At 41.6% G+C, this 19,642-nt stretch overlaps 1 protein-coding gene across 2 annotated transcripts in view; it reads right to left on the bottom strand.

The window, feature by feature from the left end:
* Positions 1–11,817, bottom strand: part of ENPP1 (ectonucleotide pyrophosphatase/phosphodiesterase 1) — a 55,518-nt gene extending 43,701 nt beyond the window's left edge. Inside the window, exon 1 of one of the 2 annotated variants that reach the window (XM_055810197.1) lies at positions 11,585–11,817. In XM_055810197.1, coding sequence (XP_055666172.1) covers positions 11,585–11,773 — 189 coding nt within the window. In that variant the 5' untranslated portion in view covers positions 11,774–11,817. The remainder of the gene's footprint in view (positions 1–11,584) is intronic. The other variant, XM_055810196.1, reaches the window with a different exon arrangement.
* Positions 11,818–19,642: the final 7,825 nt, after the last annotated feature.

Genomic DNA, 19,642 nt, shown 5'->3' with positions numbered 1-19,642 from the left:
ATATATTGCTTCTCTACTCCCACCAGGCCTTGCTACAAGGGTCAAAGAATAGAATGTCCTCTGACGTGACCACAAACATGCTTTAAAACAAACACCACCCACACCTACTCTATCTGGAAGAGCTTTATTCCCGTATCTTCAAATAGCTACATGACCTATGGGACTTATGCCACCTAAGGCACCCTTGTAACAAAAACCCATTGCAGTGCCTCTAAATGGACTATTAATATTCCCTTATGGAGCTTCAGTGTAGGTAATGCATGGTCAAAACCCAGGAATTTAATTGTGACGCCAAATTAACATAAAAATTAAATCTAAATAAAATTAATTCTAATGTGGATCCCAACTAAAACTGGTAGATCCTCATTAAAGTTCTCACAAACAATTCCTGATGCTTTGGCACCAAATGTTCCTAAATCACAGTTCTGTATTGCATTCCAGATTTTGAGTGTTATACTTCTATCAACATAATTAATTCCAACAAGCAAAAACATGAAAGGATTATGTTCACTGAGGCATACAAGTGTTCTTTTGGGTAGGAAATACTACCAAGTGGTAATGCTACTTGATGCAGTAATGCAACTTGTTTCCTACAAGCAATACCCTAGAAACTTCATAGCATACTACAAATGCTCGCTGCATCTCTACTACAAACCAATTCTGCTCTCAAATTTCTTCTATACACACACATCACGAAAAACATTGCCCATGTCCTTACCTGGTATACTATGTCCATCTACAACAAATGAAGATCTAGGAACTTCTATTGACTCATCACATTCAAGTCTTTGCTTTCTTAACATTCGTCCCACTAGCTTAAATTTTAGTCTTAAAAATGTCTTACTGCAATATACTAAAGCTTCCCACACACACACTTCTTTTCTTTCTTTCACACTTAATAAAGAAGCTTTACAAAACTGGTAAGCTTAGAGGTAAAGCATTTCACAATGTTCAGGGACAGCCAACTAATCCAGCGGACTATACCATGCAATTGCAGCTTAGTGTAAAGGCTCTGAATCAAAGCTTTATCTTGAGCCTGAATGACTTCATTCATGTGCATATTATCCACACAAATGGCACAAATGTTCAGCTGGAACAATGTAAAGCAATTAATACTAGCCAACAGCAGCAGTACTCGACTAGGGACAACAAGAGGGGTTACACTAGCAGTTGACCTGTTGTTAGCTGAAAGGCTCTAAGACTACCAGCTCTTCAGATGACAAGGAATATTAAAGCTAGCCCTAAAGGTCACCCAGGCACAGAAAGTCATCTCACTGCTGCAGTCCAAGTGCAGAATAATTTACTTTGTCTCTTGCTATATGGGACCTTGCTGCAGCAGGTAGGTTACCAATATTACCTGAACTATTTTACATACAGGTAGCCCAGTTTTGGGGTGCTGCAGTCTGTATGAAGATTATGTATTCTTTAAATCTAGATAAGAACAAGAAGTTGCACACACAGTTTAAAATTTAGTATCAAGAACCTTGTTAGAACCCTGCAGCAAGTACCAGACTCAAAACTCTAGTTACCACCACACTGTCAACCTTACACCTGCCATCATGGTTTAGTCTGTCTTTTTAAACAAAAGGAGAAAAAAATCCTACCTGTCCTCTCTCCCATATTCTTCCCCTCAAAAAAGAGAAAGCAAGAAATGAGAAAAAGATGCAATTAAGAAAGAATATGGGAATGCAACATTTAGTAGGAAGGCAAATAAAGAATCTGGCTTTTCTATACACAAAAGTAGCACATGAACACTTCATGATCTGTAACTTGGGAGATTGCGAGGACAAAATGTTAGGTTTGGTTTTAATACAGTATCCGAGAAAATTCTTTAAACCAACACTTAACAATTGCAGTGAAGAAAGTGTCCTTTTTAGTTTGAAAAATATTTTTTTTAAAAGTTTGCTTTGGAATTAAAAAACATTGTCATCTAGGGATGAATCTCTCTCCCATCACCACTTCCTTTATGTAGGAGGAAGCAATAAAAGCTTTGCTTTGTAAACATTATAGTGGTCAGGAATAGGTGGTTAAGTGGAAAACTGCAATCCCCAAAAACATTTCAAAAGCCTTTTATTTTAAGCTGGGCAGATGCAAATATGCTAACACGGTTAGAGAGCACAATCATTTCCATCACTCATCTCTAGAACTGCAGCTCAGGAAAATTTCTCAGCAGTGATTTTGGGGAGTTGGCAGAACAGCCACAAAACCAACAAGCATGCAGGCTGCAGACATCAAATCCTAAAGGGACTGGTCAACTGTACAGGTCTTAGCGACACAGAAAAAAGTCTCTCACCAGCCTTAACTACCATCACCTTTCCTTTGCTATCATATTTTACTCTTCCTTTACAGTCAATGCTACTGTCCCTTTCTCTTCACTCTTCCTTAGCTCCGCCTACCTCCCCTACTCATCTATTCTGCATTTTCTTTGGCAAAGAATGCATTGATATTTCTTTTAAGGAATAATGATTCTGAATTAAGTTTATTTCTGTGTTGATCTTCCTTACTCTTTGCCTACCATGTACTCAGTTGCTTTCTGTCTTCCTTTCTTCATCCCTGGTACTCCATAGCCAACAAAATGCATCACTCCAAGGTTTAAGGTACTTTCATTAACAACTATGCAATTAAAGTAGTGGGAAGTAGTGGTTTTCCATTCTGATCACCATGATTGACTCTCACAGTTGTGTCACGTCTGTCCATGAAGGGAGAACGTCTAGCCTGGGTCTGTAATGCCAATATTAAAAAAAAAAAAAAAACACCATGGAATTTTCCAAAACTACTTGGATCTGTGAAGAACATACCATGTTTTCACCATTTTGTGTGCCTAGAATAGATGACTAATGATCTGGACCTTAAAACTGAGATGTCTTTGAGAAAGAATTTCATCTGAAAAGTGTAAAGAACAGAGTAATAAATAATGAATTTAAAGTAAGAACAGAGTCACCTTCTGTCTTAAAAGGGCATTGTTAGAAGTGCAGCAAGCATACTGTACAGAGAAAAAACAAACTCATCTACACTTGTCAGGGGCAGTGGAACACTTATGTTTCTGAAAGATTTTTAAACAGGGATAACCCCTCAACAGCTCAGTTTTATTCAGAAGAAGGGGATACTTAATGAAGTTTACTATACTGAAAGGAGGTAGATACTTCACTCATTCCAGCACAGCTACATACTTAAAATAAGTCACCTAAATAAATAAATAAAAAATAAAGCAGCTATCAGTACTGAAACAAGTGCACCACCTCCTTCTTGCACCACTCATCTCTTCTTTCGATCTTTGTAAATATTTTTGTGCTCTTCAAAGACTTGCTTCTGTTGATCCACATTCCACACCTAGAGCCCAGGAGGAAGAGGAAAGCCACTGAGCCTCACAGGTCCTGGTTGTCTTGAAACACTGAAGGTGACTGAACTGTCCTTAAGTCAGTGGAAGGAAAAGCTGGAGCTTCCACCCAAAATCTTTTCAGAGCTAAAGATTTACTCTAAAAATACATAGGTATTATTGTTTTTCTTCTCAAAGCAGCGCACAGATCTATTCTCGCTGTTTCTATTGAATGTTCTTAAGACTGCTACATACTATTGCAACCTATGGTCATTCAAAAGACAAGAATATTTTAGAGGTAGCTTGAACTATTGTAAGATACCATAAAAAGCCCTCACAGAGCTTACCAAAGAGTGATTAAAAGTTAATTTGCAGGAAGTTATCAGCAGAAGATATTATACTATAGCTCTCTAAATACCTTCCAAGCCTATTAAAGTGTCTGGTTTTTAACAGGAAACAAACAAAAAGACAGGACCTAAAATATTTTTATTTGTTGCTTGTCCAACTGTATAGGTACGTTATTGTCTTAGAAGGCATTAACACATGAGCTGTTACTAAAGCACACACATTTTACCCCCTGGCTGTTTTGTTTCTCAATGCATTTAGTCATGGGAGACTTTACAGAGAAACTGAAGTGCAACTATACACTACCCAAAAAGATGAGGAAATATAACTTCTGGTTAAAGTCCCAGAAAACAGATAGCAGCTGACTGCTGTTTAACCAGCAGGTAGGTTTTTGTAAAAATCTAAGGATAAACAGGACTGAAAACCGATCTTGGTTTATGAGAAAGTAAGTAAATATTGTACTTTCAAAACAATTACTTTATTCAGCACAGCAGACCATGAACACCAAATAAACACCAACACATGCCACCTACCTTAGTGGCAACCACATATGAATGTGTCATTACACAGAAAGAGAAGAAACTGTCAGTATTATGCCAGCTCAAACCTGTCATCCAAACAAGCAGCACTTGACCCATGAATAAAAGCAAAACTGGAGAAGGAAAATATGGCCTTGAGCCATGTTCATGGTCTCCCTCTTCCAAAAGTCCCTTTTCAAGAATAGTAGTGTCATGAGAGTTGTAACAAGAACGGTGTAAAAAGGAGACTGCTTCTACTGGTACTGATAGTACCACCAAATATACCAATTAAACTTATACTCGCCTCCATTTTCCTGTGGCAGATGCTGATGCTGTTGCCACCATGACAGCAACATTAGGCTGCACAGGAAGACACAGTGACCTTAAAAAGCAAGTAAAGAAATCCTGTAAAACACTAAGAAAATAAGGAGTGTCAAAAATTGCAGAACCAAAATGGTATGGGAAGAAGATGTGACAAATAAGCTTTCAAAGATATTTACTATGGGTCTTTACTTTTTAAGTTAATAGCTATCTCTACAGAGAGTCTAACCATTTAAAGTACTAATGTCTTCCTTATTTTAGTATCCAAGAGCCTTGCAGAACTGCATGGAGGTGCTGTTTGGACCTCCCCACTCCCAGCAGTTTGGCTGCCTTTGCTTGGGACCAGTTCTCCAATACTGTTTCAGCTGTTGAGAGCACTGTCTGGGAAACCTCAACAAGCCTTGAAGACAGCTCTTCAACAAAAAGCTAAAAGAAGTCTCAGCAGAGTCACCTCTTACCTTGTGTAGCCAGCTCTTGCCTCCACCCCCTGCCTGAGCCATCTTACAGCCACACTGCAGTCATGCCCATCCTGGCCAAGCACTCTTGATCCTGACCCCAGTCACTCACCTGTTTTGCCTGAATCGACCAAATGGCTGATGCTAGCACACTACAGGCTAATCCATCAGCAGATACTCTACACTCAGATTCCTAGGCACAACGTGGATGTTTTCAGGCAGGCAAGCAGCCAGTAGTGTTGACAGAAGCACCCAAGTCATACAGCTGGGTGTACTTCAGCCTGTTCCAAGCTTTGCAGTCCAGCTGGAATTTAGGAAGCCAGAAGCACTCACACACTGCACTGAGGGATGACCAAAACCTCCCAGATGGCTTAAATACTCCAGCTCAGCTACATAAGAGTATCTTGCAGCCTGTCCTAAACTCTATGCTGTTTTGCATATGCTGAAAGCAATACCTAAAATACCCACCCTAAAGTGAGCTTATTCTTAGAGAAGAAGCATTCTTAGAGAAGTATTCTTAGCAAAGTTGCAATCACACTTTTGGATGCAGCTAGGCCACAGTCAAAGTCAACCTAGTTTGGCAATAAAATTTAAAATGAGTTCTGAGTTCAATTATAAACAAAGATAGTTCCTACTCTCCATTGGTGAGGATTTTCATATAATTGGATTTTTTTTTTTCAGTACAAAGAAGGCCTCAATTCCTGCAAGTGTTTCTTTGAAGAATTTTTTTTTACTTCATATCAGCTTTGTCATCTAGGATAGGATATGCTGATTAGCTCTGTGAAATAAAGTGCAATTAAAGCAAGAATACAAGTTAACCCTGGAAGCCCTTCAGAGTTAAAATGGACTTGATCATCTTAAAAATCTTTTTCAACCTAAAAGGTTCTAAATATTTCTTAGCTTTTTACTGTATGAGAGTGACATTATGCTTTTTTCTTCAATGCCCAGCATGAAGGCACCCACCTGAAGAGTAAAGAAATTTTGCATTTACAAGTTCCTGTGTATAATGAGAATTATTTGCAAATTCTTCCTTGAAAAATGAGCTGACTGAAGAGAAACATGAAGAGTTAAAATGGTCTTTAAATTCACCAAATGCCAAATTTTCTTTTGATAAATTAAATTGGATAAAAATATAGTTATTTATAGCTACAATTACATTGTAATTCAATTCATTTAAGCAAGATAAACAGCAAATGCAATTAGTAAAAATTGGTGTTTAATAAGAGGTATTTTTTTGTGCGTCTTCTGAATTCAAAATAAGCCACTACTGGACCTAAAGAGCTGTAATGTTAACTGAAGACAGCTAAGACACTTACTATAGAAAATCCTTGTTTCCAAACACTGGAATAGATTTTCCTACAAAATATTAAGATATTTGAGACTGGCCAAGAACTGATTTAATAATTTTGAACCAAAAGCACTTCAAAGTATTTAAACTACAGCCATCCTGTCACTGCCATTTTTTACTTTATATTACAAAGGAGGTTTGATGCTAAATGAAGTTAAGTAGCCTAACAATCAGGAACTGTAATATTACTGTTAAGATGCGTCAAATGACTTGGAACACAAAAGTCCCATCTAAGCTCAATCCAGCACTCTCACAGGAACAAGTAATTTCAGCAAAGACTACTTTTCCTTACTGAAAAAGGAAAAAAAAGGCCAGGCACAAAGCAAAACAGTACAAAAAAGGCTGAAATTGAATGATATGCCAAGGGCCAAAAAAGGCTAGAGGAAAGACTGAATGTGTCACCCAGGCCTCCCAGACTCAGCAAAGTACAATATTATTGAATCCAGTGCTTAAGAACTGACTGATACCCACGAAAATACCCATGCTGAAGTTGGCTGAAGTCAATAACCATGTTCCAAACCACAGGGTTTGGGCACAAACACCTTGCTATCATTCTCTTTCCTCACATGAGTTATGTTAATTTCCAAGCCTGTATGATGAGCACAATGGGAAAATTCATGAATGCAGTCCTTACCCATGAATTAAGACAATGTTGCAGCAACACAGCAGCAATGGCAGAAGACAGAAGTCCATTCTGTTACTACACCCCTTTCAGAAGCCCAAACCCAAGAGCAGAACAAGCTTTTGAAGTAGCGTGTTGGCCCAGACCCTTCAACAGGTCCAACTCATTTCCCACTTGCTCTCTAACTACTCCCTATCTTTACTTCTTCAACAGCACATGTAGAAGAGAAAGTAAGATTAAGTTGACAATAAAATTAAACGGGCATTTTCCATCTTTTCTGGAGAAAGAATATGGAAATGCATTATTCTGAATAACTACTAACCTATACAAAGGTTTAGGTAACCTCAGACATATTTAGGAAAGGAAAACCAGCAGCATTAAAACAACCAAACATGCAATCTTTCAGACAGATACGCAAGAAAATGTTGTTTCCACACCATCTCTGTGGGGGAAAACAACCAAACCTACAGCTGTCTCCATAATCCTGACACAGCACACCCATCTTTCCCTGTATAAGCAGAAAGTCAACAGCTATGGGTAATTTTGGAAGAAAGTGAGGAAAAACTTCCAGGACCCTTATATGGTATCTTAATAGACAACAGATCTCTCTTCCATAGTTAAGACTCTTGGGCCTAAACTGTCTCACTTAACATAAATGGGGGTTTATGATTCAGATCTTACACATGAAACTTAATATAGAGACCAACAGGAAACTGGAAGCAGATTTATAGAATCATAAGGCTAGAAGGTACTTTAAGAGGTCTTCAGTACAATCTCCTGCCCAAAGTTGGGTCAAAACTGACTTCAGACCTGGTTGCTCAGGGCTTTATGCTGTTGAGTCTTGAAAAGTTCCAAGGGTGGAGACAACACAATCACTCTCTGCAATCTGTTCCACCACTTAAGTATCCTCATAGCAATTGCTCCCTGACCCACATCCAGTACCAATTTCTCCTGTTTCAATTTATTGCCATTGTCTCATTCTCTCACTGTGCACGTCAGCGTTCATCACACATCAACACACATAGGTGTTCATCACTCAAGCCATCTCTTCCCCAGGCTGAACCAATCCAGGTCCCTTGGCCTCTCCTTACAGGGGAAGGGCTCCAGCACCAGACCACCTTGGTGGCACTCTGCTGAACTCACTCCAGTTGAATTGATCTTTCCTGTACTGGAGGGCCCCAGGCCAAACATAGTATTCCAGGTAGGATCTAACAAGTGTCAAGTATAGGGGAAGAAAAAAATTGGTTTACCAGTCCCTGGATACAGCCCAGCGCACTTAACTTCCACTGCTAGATAAAAGGGCAACTGAGATCAGCGCAGAAGCTCCCAAGGATACCATCTTCATTGTGGTGCCCTTCACTGGCTTCAGTTTGCAGATTACAACACCTTGTCCCACCCACTGCCTCAGTCTGATAAAGAGTCCACTAACCATCCAAAAGAAGTAACTAAACCTACACAGGAGTACAACCACATACCCTGAGGATTGCTTCTCACTGTATCTGCAGCTTTCTTGGCATATACACCGAGTTACACTGTCTCGATTCACTACCTAAAACTGTTTTAATTCACAGGTATTATAGAAGTTCTAGCTACCTTCTCAGTGAATTTCAGAAGGCAATCGAATAGAAGAAAGTTTCAGAAGATTTAAAAAAAAAAACTGGACTGCCTTAAAGGAACAAATAATCCCAGACAAATATTTTGTAGGTGTATTTCCACACCATTTTTTAAAACTTCACAATTTATTATCTTTATGCACTCTGAAATACTCAAGTTACTCTTTAGAGGAGATTTAACACACTTTCAATGTTTCAGTGTGGACTTTATCTGGAATTCTGATGATTACTTTTTTTTTTTTATGATCAGGAATTCTCAAGTTGCAAAAACTCCTTAAGAAATTTTTAGCAAAAGCATCTAAATGAGTTTTCCAGTTCTGACAAAGAAAGCCTGAAATATTAAAAAAAAAAAAAAAACATTGTCTATTTTGTTACTTTTTTCCCCTCAATGTTTCAGCTGTTACAAACGCATGGAAAATTTTATTTTAATGGAATGAGTGAATCAGACCAAAATTCAATGCCTGAGAGTCACTGGCAAGCTGGAATAGAAAACCTCAAACCTAAGCAAGAGCTACACTAGTCTCAGGCAGCAGCATGCTGCTCAGTCACACAACAGCAGCAAGCAGCTCATTGGACTTCGAGGGACAAAGGTACGAGCTCAGGTAATCCACAAGATGCTAAAAGAAAATGTATGCACAGAAACTGCACTGGATAAAAGGATCGCTAACCGTCACAACTACTCAAAGCTGGATGTTTTCATTCTGTTGCCTTAGAGAAACGCCATGAGTTAGTAAACCCTTGTAGGCCTGTCCCACTGTTTGCAGAATCCCCCCTGTACAGCAAGAAACAGAAGAGCTACCTGCATTGTATTCTGAACTTAATTAAAATGCTTCCCACAACAAACACTGCTAGAAGTGGAGGTGACTACCACTTCTTTATCTACCTACACCCTCCCTCAACCAATGTACATTCAGTTAACAACTATGTACTGCCATGTAACACAGAAGCTTCTGGAGCAACCAGCAAAACTCATGGGTACGGTTCACATGGTACAACCTTTCATACATGGGAACTCTGCAGCTCATGTATGGAAGCCAGGAATATCAGAGTTCCATTCATGAACTGTACAAGCATCTACAAGTGGCAGGTACATGGGTAAGAAGAAGGGAATGCAAGTAAGTTTGTTTTGGGTTTGGTGGTTGGTTTTTTTTCTTTTCTTCTGGAAAGCACAGTAATTCAAGTATTCTCTAATCACCAGAAACACACTCATCACTCACTTTTACAGTTTCTCATTGTCCAATCCAAAATGCCAAGCAGATAGGTCTCCTTTTTTACATCGGGGTGTTACCATAAATGCAATGGGCTTGTGAGAAAGAACAAACTGTCACTGCCAACACCAATTTTCCACTTCCTAACATATTTCAGTTACATATATTCTTGTTTCACTCAATCCGCTATCACCTGCACCATACCGAAAGTTTTTCAAGTTCTCAGAATACTCTTAAGTTGTCTCAGTATCTGCAATAGCCAAAACCAATACCGCATGGTCATTTATATTTAGAAATTTTTAATTATTTCTGTAGAGATGCCATATTTCACTCTGGCACTTTAGTCAGCACAGGACGAATGTTTCTCCAGTTCTCAGGGAACAGCAGTTTGGAAAATATGGCCTTATTTCAGAAGAGTAAGTACCTGCAAACATTTTAGCTTGTGCTCAAATCCAGTCTTAAAGTGGCTATGTATCTCTAATAATTCTGTTGTATTAGAGCATAAAAAGCTCACAGTAACAACATTAGGTTATTTTCTACTATTACTACCAATTTCTAAGCCTGAAAAAAAGCTGAGCTGTTTTCACCAGCCAGCTGCAATGGCTTTTATGGTGCAACCTAACCTCCCTAGAAGACAGTGAAATAATGGAACAAGATACCTTTAAGGGGACTTTTCATCAGAACAGTTGCCAAAAAAGCTTCTACATAGGAACTACCATAGACCCTTACATGAATTTTGATATTTTTCTTATCATGTTCTGACAAGCTTGGAAATGCAACTTACCACCCGTTATGTCAGGAAGTATGACCAACATGTAATCGCTGCGATATGGTGGATGGTTCAACTGAAAGAGTAACCAGATTACTAGGCTACCGGTAAATCTGTAAAGGCATCTTGATCCTTACACTTTAATGCACTGAAAGAGGACTACTTATGGATATATATATATATGTAATAGAGTCTGTCACAGCTCTACTGAAGCTTCCACAAATGCTGAAGTTCTTTCACCTTTATAATGATTTTAGCCTCATAATGATCGCTCCAGACAGTCTGGAAGGTCTTATTTTCCCATCTCTACAGGGAGGATAATTATAATACAGAAGCATGGCTAAAACTGGAAAGTGACCTACCTGCTAACAATGGCTTTGGCCACCAGGGCCTCCGGACCAGCGCTGAAAGTGCCTCCAAGCAGCACTTGGCGACAATTTCAGTGCACGGTACTTCAAATTCAGTAAAAGCTAGTTATTGTACTTCCTCTGTCCTTTCAGCTCTTGACATTTTCAGCTTTTCTAGCTATATTTTCCTGGTTTAACTTGGTTTTGTCTTCCCTGGTGTCCCCCCTACACCAAACAGCTAAACCCACATGATGACAGATGGGACCACCATTAATGCTACGGAAGAATCAAGACAATCCAACCCTGAGCGCTATCAGAAGAATAAGATAGATCAAGTGAACAATTACGACTCCCCGCCCCAGGCAGGTCGCTGTCTACAGGAAAGAGCGTACGACAAGCACCGCGCCGCTGCCCGCAGCTGGCTCCTGAGGCGGGCGGGCGCCGTCCGCAGCACGGCGGGCGCCCTGAGGAGCCGCGGGTGCCCAGGGCGGTTTCCCTCTCCCGACGCCGCTCCAGGCCGGCCGGACAGATCCCCGGAGGCTCTGAAGGGCCCGCCACGGGCTACTCTCGCCCTCGTGCCCGAGGAGAGGCTTGTCCATCCGCAGCCCCGCGGGGAGAAGCACCTGCCCCCCGCCGCACCGCTCCCCCCGGCGGCCCCCGGCGAGGCGAGCCCCGGGGAAGGCCGCCCGCCCCCCAGCTGCCGGCGGCCCCCCGGCCCTTACCAGGGAGAGCACTTTGTAGGTGTTGGGGTCCTTGCTCTTGCCGCCCGGAGCTCTCTCCGGCTCCTCGGCCACCTCCATGGCCGGCAGCATGGGCACGGCCGCAGGCTGCAGCCCGCCGTCAGCCGCCCCTATCCCACCGAAGTGGTCTTCGTGGCCCTTCGCCGCCGCTCGTTGCCCGTTACCCTGCATCGTCCCCACCGCTCTACCCTCCGCCTGCCGCGGCCGCGGCTATTAATAGCGTGGCTGCCCGGCTCCGCCCCGCCCGAGAGCGCGGCTGCCGGCGGCCCCCGCTCCCCCCGCCGGCTTCCCCGCCGGCCGCGGTACGGGGGAGGCGGCGGGCTGTTCCTCTCCCTCCCCGCCCGCCCCGCTCGGCCGCCCCACGCTTGTCGCCCCCTCCCCGCAGGTGAGGGCGGGCCGCGGCCACCCCTCCCTGCGGGCAGGGCGGTGGGGAGACGGGGCCGCGGAGGTGCGGCGGCAGCTCGCCGTGACATCACGGCGCTCCAAAATAGCGTCCGGGGGAGGGCGTCGGGCCGTGTTTATGAGGGAGCGCGGAGAAAGTTTCCGCCGCCCGACCCCCGCCGCGGGAAGCGGGCGGAGGCGCGGCCTTCCCCGAAGCCGCCCGGCGGCGGCGCAGGTGTGCGCGGCCCCGGGAAGGCGGGGGGTGCTGGTCCCGGCGCCTTTTTTTGCAGCCCGATCTCTGCTCGCCGGAGCTTTATTATGTCTTCCCTGGTGATCTCTCCCGCAGGCTGAGGGTGCTCTTCTCCCTGCCTGCTGGCCTTCGCCCCTTCCCGGGGCGGCGGCTCCCGCTGCCGGCCACGCAGTGCCCGCGGGGCGCCCAGGCAAGCCCCCCAGGCGGGGCAGCAGCAGCCGGGTGCTCGCACAGCCGGAGCGGCAGCTCGGCAGGGCCCCCTCAGTGCCCTCCGGGGGACATTTCTTCTCGTTTGGGGTGACTTGGGGCTGAATGCCCCCCGGCCGGGCCGCGCTCAGGAGGTGCAGCCGTGAAACTCCGGTCTGGGTACCCTGCTGGGTCTTGGTTCTGGGCAGGCACCGTGTCGCTCCGTGGTGCCGCCTCCCGCCGATTCCCACTGAATTCAGCCCTGCCGGTGGTTGCCGAGGGGTCGGGGCGCTGCTGGCGCCGTTACCGGCCCTGCCTGCCGGTGGGGCGAGCCAGGGGGGCAGCCTGTCACCGCAGGGGCTGCGAGGGGGCCGCGCGCCTGCTGGCCCCGGCAACAGCTGAGCTGCTCCTCGTTTCTCTAAGAGATGGGCGAGTGTCCAGTAGTGTCAAGATTCACAAAGTATGCCTAAAATTGCTGCAACTATCTCGTTCTCCATTAGTGCTTAAGTTGCAGTATGCATCGTTATGTATATTGACATTAGAGAGTCTTTCAGTTCTAACGTGCTGATGGTTTTGATTTCCTAGGGCTTGAGGAGTCTATGGTAGGTGTATTTTAACGGTCAGTGCACTCAGAAGAGTGGCACTTGCATAATTTGTGACAAAATCCTCCATGTTTTCTGAAAAATCACAGTGGTGAAGTGAAAACTGCTGGAAATTATTTTGATAGCTGTCAAAATGTTGTTGCTATGTTTTCTGTTTCAGCTGAGTTGCGCAGTCAGGCTGCCACTACAATTTTCCTTTAAAAACAGTTGTAATGATAGAGCATTTACTAACCACTGCTGCTCTGTAGTACTGCTGCAGCTCACAGCATACTGAAGGTTACTGCAGAGCTGCCCTCAGGGGCCTGTTGTCATCTAATGAGGTTCCATAGGTGCAGTCTTGAGAATTTCTACACTGACGTTTCATTTGATCACAAAGGGAAAAAAATAAAAAAAAAGGCAATGGGAGTCTGTAAGAACTAAGCTCTTGAGTCTAAAGTCTCCTTTGTTCCATTAATGTTGCATTTCAAACAACTGTCCAACTGAGCAGTGAATTTATTATACCTTCAAGGATTTTGACATTTGAACAACTAAAAAAATGTAAATTGAACACTGATTTTCTAGTATTTTTAAAATACTCATGAAAACTGACATAGCCAAATTGGTGAGGTTTTTTTTCAGTGAGTGTGGTTTTAATAACTAGTGCAACAAGAGGCAGTAGCAACCTCACTTTTTTTTTTTTCTCCTAAAAATGAAAAGATACTGCAATCACATTGGTTTAGGTTAAAATTTTCTTCTTCTTTCTGTTTTCAGTCACACTGGCAGGAAAGAAAATGCCCCCCCCCCCAAAAAAAAAATAATAATCAGGGAAAATTAGAAGCTTTCAAGTGTTGTTGTTTTTTACAAATAATGAAAATCTCATTTTTCATTTTCATGTTTTTGTATGTAGAAGGATATTTTCTGATAAATTTTAATAATAAGTCAGGTGGAAATCTCTTTTCTTGTCCTGTGTAAATCATCCACTCAAAAGTCTGAATAGCACATGCTGTGTCCTGATGATTAGTGGAAGCTGTGTATAACTACATTACAGACAAAAATGTATCTTTTTTCGACAGAAAGAAAGGATGTTCTGCAGCTGGAGCTAACTTATGTTGTTAGTTGTTCATTCAGTAATTGTTAGTAACAGTTACTTTCCTATGTACAAGTATTCATAAAATACCCTCAATTTTATAATTTCTTTCTGTGTAAATACAAACAGTTAAGGTGCTTCAGGCTAAGTGTAGAAAATAATTAACCAGCATGGAAAATAATTAACCTGCCAGTGAGGAACACTCATTTCAACTGACTGACAGGGTGTCAAGGTACTCTAGGCAGAAGGAGGGTGGAAAACCAGAAAGGATTGTTTTGATGCTGAATAACTCAGGTGAAGAGTCTTTTCTGTTGAATACTGGGGGAAGAGACAAAACATTTCCCATATTAAACCTTTAGAAATCTACAGTTACTTGATCTCTTTGGAAGGAGATTGTTAAATAGCAGTCAATACCATTTTAACAAATCTGTGACAAAAGACGTCATTGTGCAATGAATTAATTGCGGGGATTACTGAGTTTGCAAATCCAAATTCCAAAAAATTGGCTATAGTCATTTCAGCAGAAGCTGAGGAAGCTTTTGAGGAAGCCAGGGCTGCTGCCAGTGCAGCTGCCAGCTCCAGCTGTGTCTGAATTGAGCTGCCTCACCAAATGTCAAGGGAGAACAGCAGCAACACCAGCTTCGTGTTTCCAAGCCTTATCCATAAAGGGAGTCACCAGAGATTTTGTCATTCAGCCATTAGCGACTGCAGGATGGCAAACAAACATAAGTGATGTAGTAGCAGAGAAAGGTAAACATAGTGTTTTCCACGCATAGTGCTTTCACTTGTTTGGGTTTTTTTTTTTCCTTGATAAAATCTCCACCAAATGTCTTGTTTCTTAGAAAGACCAGAACAAACACCAGCTACCCTTCTCTGACCGCCAGTTTGTAAGGTGGCTATGGCAAAAATAGGAACTATGGGCTAGCAAAAGGGGGTGTGCATTGCACCTTGTTGCATGAGCGGACTAGCTACTCACTCCAGCCACAATGTGGAGACCCTTGCTAACCTGGGAGTAGGGAGACAGACTCAGCTTGCAGGCAGAGTAGTATAGTCATGATTTAACCCCATCCTACGAGACTGCCTATGATAAATCAACTCCAGACTGGCTGGGTCTTGACCATGAAATTACAACATAAACCTCCTGGTGCCTGGTGGTTTTGGCAATTATTTTGTGTTGCATTGTCTCTAATCCTCAGCAAAATTTCCGTAGCCATTAAAAAAACCAGGAGCTCCACACTAAAATCCTGAAGCTGCTTGTTGAAGAACATTGCTGTTCAGCGTAACACTGGACTCTGCACCTTACAGGAACTAATGAAGTTGTTTCTCAGCTTCTGTGAGGACCTCTCTGGTGTTATTGCATGAGAGCTGCATTGTAAACTATTCTAAACATCCATGAAAAATTAGGAATTACCTTAGTTTCTGAGATATCCTTAGAGAGAGTTCTATTTATCGCTCAAAGTATATCTGAAACTTTATAAAAATTGAAGAAATTCTTAATAAAAGGGACAGATGAAACTGGAGGTATATCTGAGACTATTGTGTCTGGCAGTAACGCCTAAGATGAAGGCAGAAATCATCACATTTATGGGCACATCAGACTGTGTGGACTGAACTGTGGTTTTCAGATTTCTATCTGTAAAACCAGCATGAAGGGATGGTACATAGCTGAGCAAAGATCCAAGACACAAGGGCAATGTGAAGTTTCAGGAGACCCATTGCAAGACAGGTTCTAAACTGTACATCACGATGTCTCTTTGGAAAAAAATTACTTCGTCCTCTACAACTACTTGTTTCAGAATGTGTTAGTTTTACTCACCAGCATGCACCCCTTTTAATAAATACAAAAAAATATATTTTTTAAAAATTACCCGTTTTTTGGCTGTTATAGCCGTTCTCAAGAAAAATACAATGTGATAATATACTGACCACCTAATATTTCCTGTGTCATTGAAAAATGGCATAATCCTGCCTGCTTTCAGTTTTAGTTTGCCATATATTATTGCAAATTTAAAAACTGTTACTTTAATAGCTGTTAGATTGCTGGCAATAATACAAGCAAACGATGAAAAGCCTTTACATTAGCAATAGGAAATACTTGCTTGACAGTAATTGTCTTTCCAAGCTACACAATAATACCTTTATTTGATTTCAGAAAAAAAAAATGCCTAAACACCTTTAAACTATAAAATCCTGACATGATGACAATGTATCGGCAGTATTTGCTTGGAAGCACATTGTAAGATGTTTGAATACTTTAATGCTACCCAAGAAAACACACATTATGCTGTTATCAGTATAATCTTTCCAGCAATACCAATTTTAATACCTAATCCACAAACCATATCTAAGTGGTCTGCACAAGCAAGTCTATTACCAGGAAGAATACTTCTGTACCTATGGATGGTGGAAAAATTGTAGGATGTTCACCAATAAGAAGAAAAACAAAAAGAAAAATGCTGTAGTAGAGTAACTAGTCCAGTTGTTTCTTGAAGACCAGAAATGTTAATTCAATGCTGCTTCCAGTGAGATTAAAAGCAGTGCTCATCAATCTGAGAGGCATCTAGAACAATGCAATACTGTAGTACTGTAACAGCCACTGCAGCTAGCTGGTGATTTAAAGAAGATAAATCTTTCGTTCACAAGTTAAATGATGTGTTGCAATTTAAACTAGAAATATAAATAGCAAGTATGTTTGTGTTCTCATCCATTTTAGTCTCTGCATCATGTAGACATGCTACAACAAACTCCTCTTTCAGTTCCTGCCTTAAAACCCATTTCTTCTAAGACATCTATAACAACTTGGTGGTCCAGAGGGTAACATAGAAAGGTTGCTGTGAAATTACATCGACTAACTCTCCTCTGAATCTGTTAGATGAATTCCTAAGGCCCAGGCTCACCATCCTAAATCACATTGAGAAATCCTCTTACATCTCATAGATTTTTGACAACTCAGAGTGAACAAGATTCAACACAAACAGGGATGGAGGGGAAAAAAAAAAGGCTTTGAAAATAGATGGTCAACTAGGGGCAGAAATTTAAAAAAAATGTGTAAGGAATTTTGCAATGTACATCCTGCATCTCCAGACAGATTTATATTCCTAAATCATACAGTTTTGTAATCCACCTTTATTTCATGCTTAAGAGTACAACAACTGCAGTGTTAAATCAGGTTAAAGAGCGGTCAAAGATCTGCAGCTGAGAACATTTTTAAGCCGGAGGGAAGGTCTCCTGCAAAACACTGTTTGAAGTAATTTTTCACCATGTCTAACCACTTTTTGGACACACGGATACTTTTAGCATCTACTCCATTCTGCAGTAAGAAGTTTTGCAGTTTAATTCTTGGTGTCTGAAGAGATACCTCTTTAAATTTTAGTATTTATTGTCATCATGTAAAATATGTAGGTCAGCGTAATCTGAGAAAGTCCTGTGCCCTGTATAGTAGCGCTACCATCCAGATGCTGCATGTCTCCATTTCAACAGCTACAGGCATTGGCATTCACTGCCTTTTTACTGGAAGCAAGTGCATGGTATGCCAAGCTTTTATTTCACTGTTAGAACAATGTCTATTTCATATGAATATACTAAAATGTCATCAAAACAAAATTCTGGAAAATTCTTTTGAAAAGTACCCAGAATGATGTTTAAGACTGACTGCACTGAATTATCACAGGGGGGAAAAATTGTGATTTTCACAATGCAAGTGATTTCTTCCAGTGTTCTAACAGACCATGAATGATCCAGGAACTTGTTGCACACTTAAGGAAACATCTGGTATTGTAAAATATGATATTACTCAATAAAATCCACACAAAATTAAAATACTATGTGTAGGGATAATGAGTACCATTTGTTATTCCTTTCAGAAAAAAAATAATGAAGGCATAAGACAGGAGTTTAAACATTATTAACATTAATGTTATACTTGGCAAGTATAACATTAAGACCAAGTGGAAAACTCAAGAGATAACACTCAAAGATCTCCAGAAGGGAGGGAGAGGAGCACACAGGAGGAAAGAGAGGGCAAGTTGTGTCTTTGGTTTTTAATGCTGCAGATGCAGTTTCTCATTCATCTGAATTTCAGTGCTGTATATGCAAGCATTGTAAGTTTAGGAGACAATCAGATTCAATAGAACAAACACCTAATGAAAACGTTTAGTTGTTCAGATCAAATTCCCCCTCCGTCAAAGGATATCTGTAAAGCCTCCAAGTAAATGGAATAGCTGTGGTATTTCTGTGCTTCAGAGTAATGACCACAACAAATACTCCATGTTTCTGGTCTTGACCTTCACAGCCTTCACTAGACATCTGGTTCTGCAATCCTGACAGGTCTGTGCACAAACACTTTTGAAAGCTTAAACATCTTTTAAGAACATCTGTATATATATTTTTTATCAACCAAGTGTTTGAGAGCTCTCTGCTCACCCGTTTTACTTCTGTGCTGCTTTTGGCTTGATGTGAGCATGTACATATAGAAAAATTTGCCAAGCAGGGAAACCCTGTCTCCTGGTTGGAAATGTTCACACTCTTATCTCCAAACAGTGTGAGTGGATGTGACCAGTACCTGAGCTCACCCCAATCCTCCTTCAACTCTAGAGTCTTCAGCTCTGCCTTGTCACCCAGCTAACCTGTGCCACTTCCTCTTAGATCCCACAACAAAAAACTACCCAGGGAAATTCCAGGAAAACATTTTAGTTATGATTCTTTTGGGCTTCATAGTTTGCCTCCTCTGCATTTATGAAAACCGGTGTCCAGAAGTATTTATAAAAGTACAAGAGGATGCACAACATTGCTTCTGTTAAAGCTGCTTCAGAGTGATAAAATGAAATCATTTTCTAGGACATGGCCCAGGCAGGAAGCCCATTGGGAAAGGGAAACAATGCATGTTTATATGATTGTTTTAAAATAAACCAAAACAGGATGACATCTCAAGGATGCAGTAGGTGTTTTGGGGCAGGGCACTGCATTTACCCCTTTTTTCAAGAACCAGCAAGAAGCCTTTAGCAGACATGGCTGAATCTCTTCTACTTTAGGACCTGCACATATTATATCTGACCAAGGTATCATCAAAATACTCTTCAGAGATTCACCAGAGATAAGTGTTGGTAACAACAGCTAATTCAGGCTGTGGGGAACGCCAGGAATTGCATTCTTCCAAGTTTGATTCAAGGTCTATACAAGGTGACCTAGGCATGATCTTCAGGAGCCCAGAAGATCACAAGGGATATCTTGCCACTCAAACTCAACCCACTGCCCCACTTTCAGAGCAGAACTCAAGTATGTTGTTATGAATCATAATATTGTTGGTGGAAAAGAGGTGGTGGACAAAGACAACTGAAGTCTGCAGGTGAGGCTGACAGACCCCATCTAGGGAACATGCTAAACCAGTCCTAAAGGGACACATAGTGCATTAGTCAATACTGGCTTCACAATCAGTTTAAAGAGATAGTGAAAATAAGTTTTCCAGTTCCTACTGCCTTCCTTTCATACCTTGCTGTAGCCCATAAATGAAGTGGAAGGCAATACTCTTGAATCTGTTCAGGAAGTGGAATAACAAA

This window comes from Falco peregrinus, chromosome 7 (assembly GCF_023634155.1).
Source record: "Falco peregrinus isolate bFalPer1 chromosome 7, bFalPer1.pri, whole genome shotgun sequence".
NCBI lineage: Eukaryota > Metazoa > Chordata > Aves > Falconiformes > Falconidae > Falco > Falco peregrinus.
The sequence above is the reverse complement of the archived record's forward strand: the minus strand, read 5'-3'. Positions and strand labels throughout refer to the sequence as shown.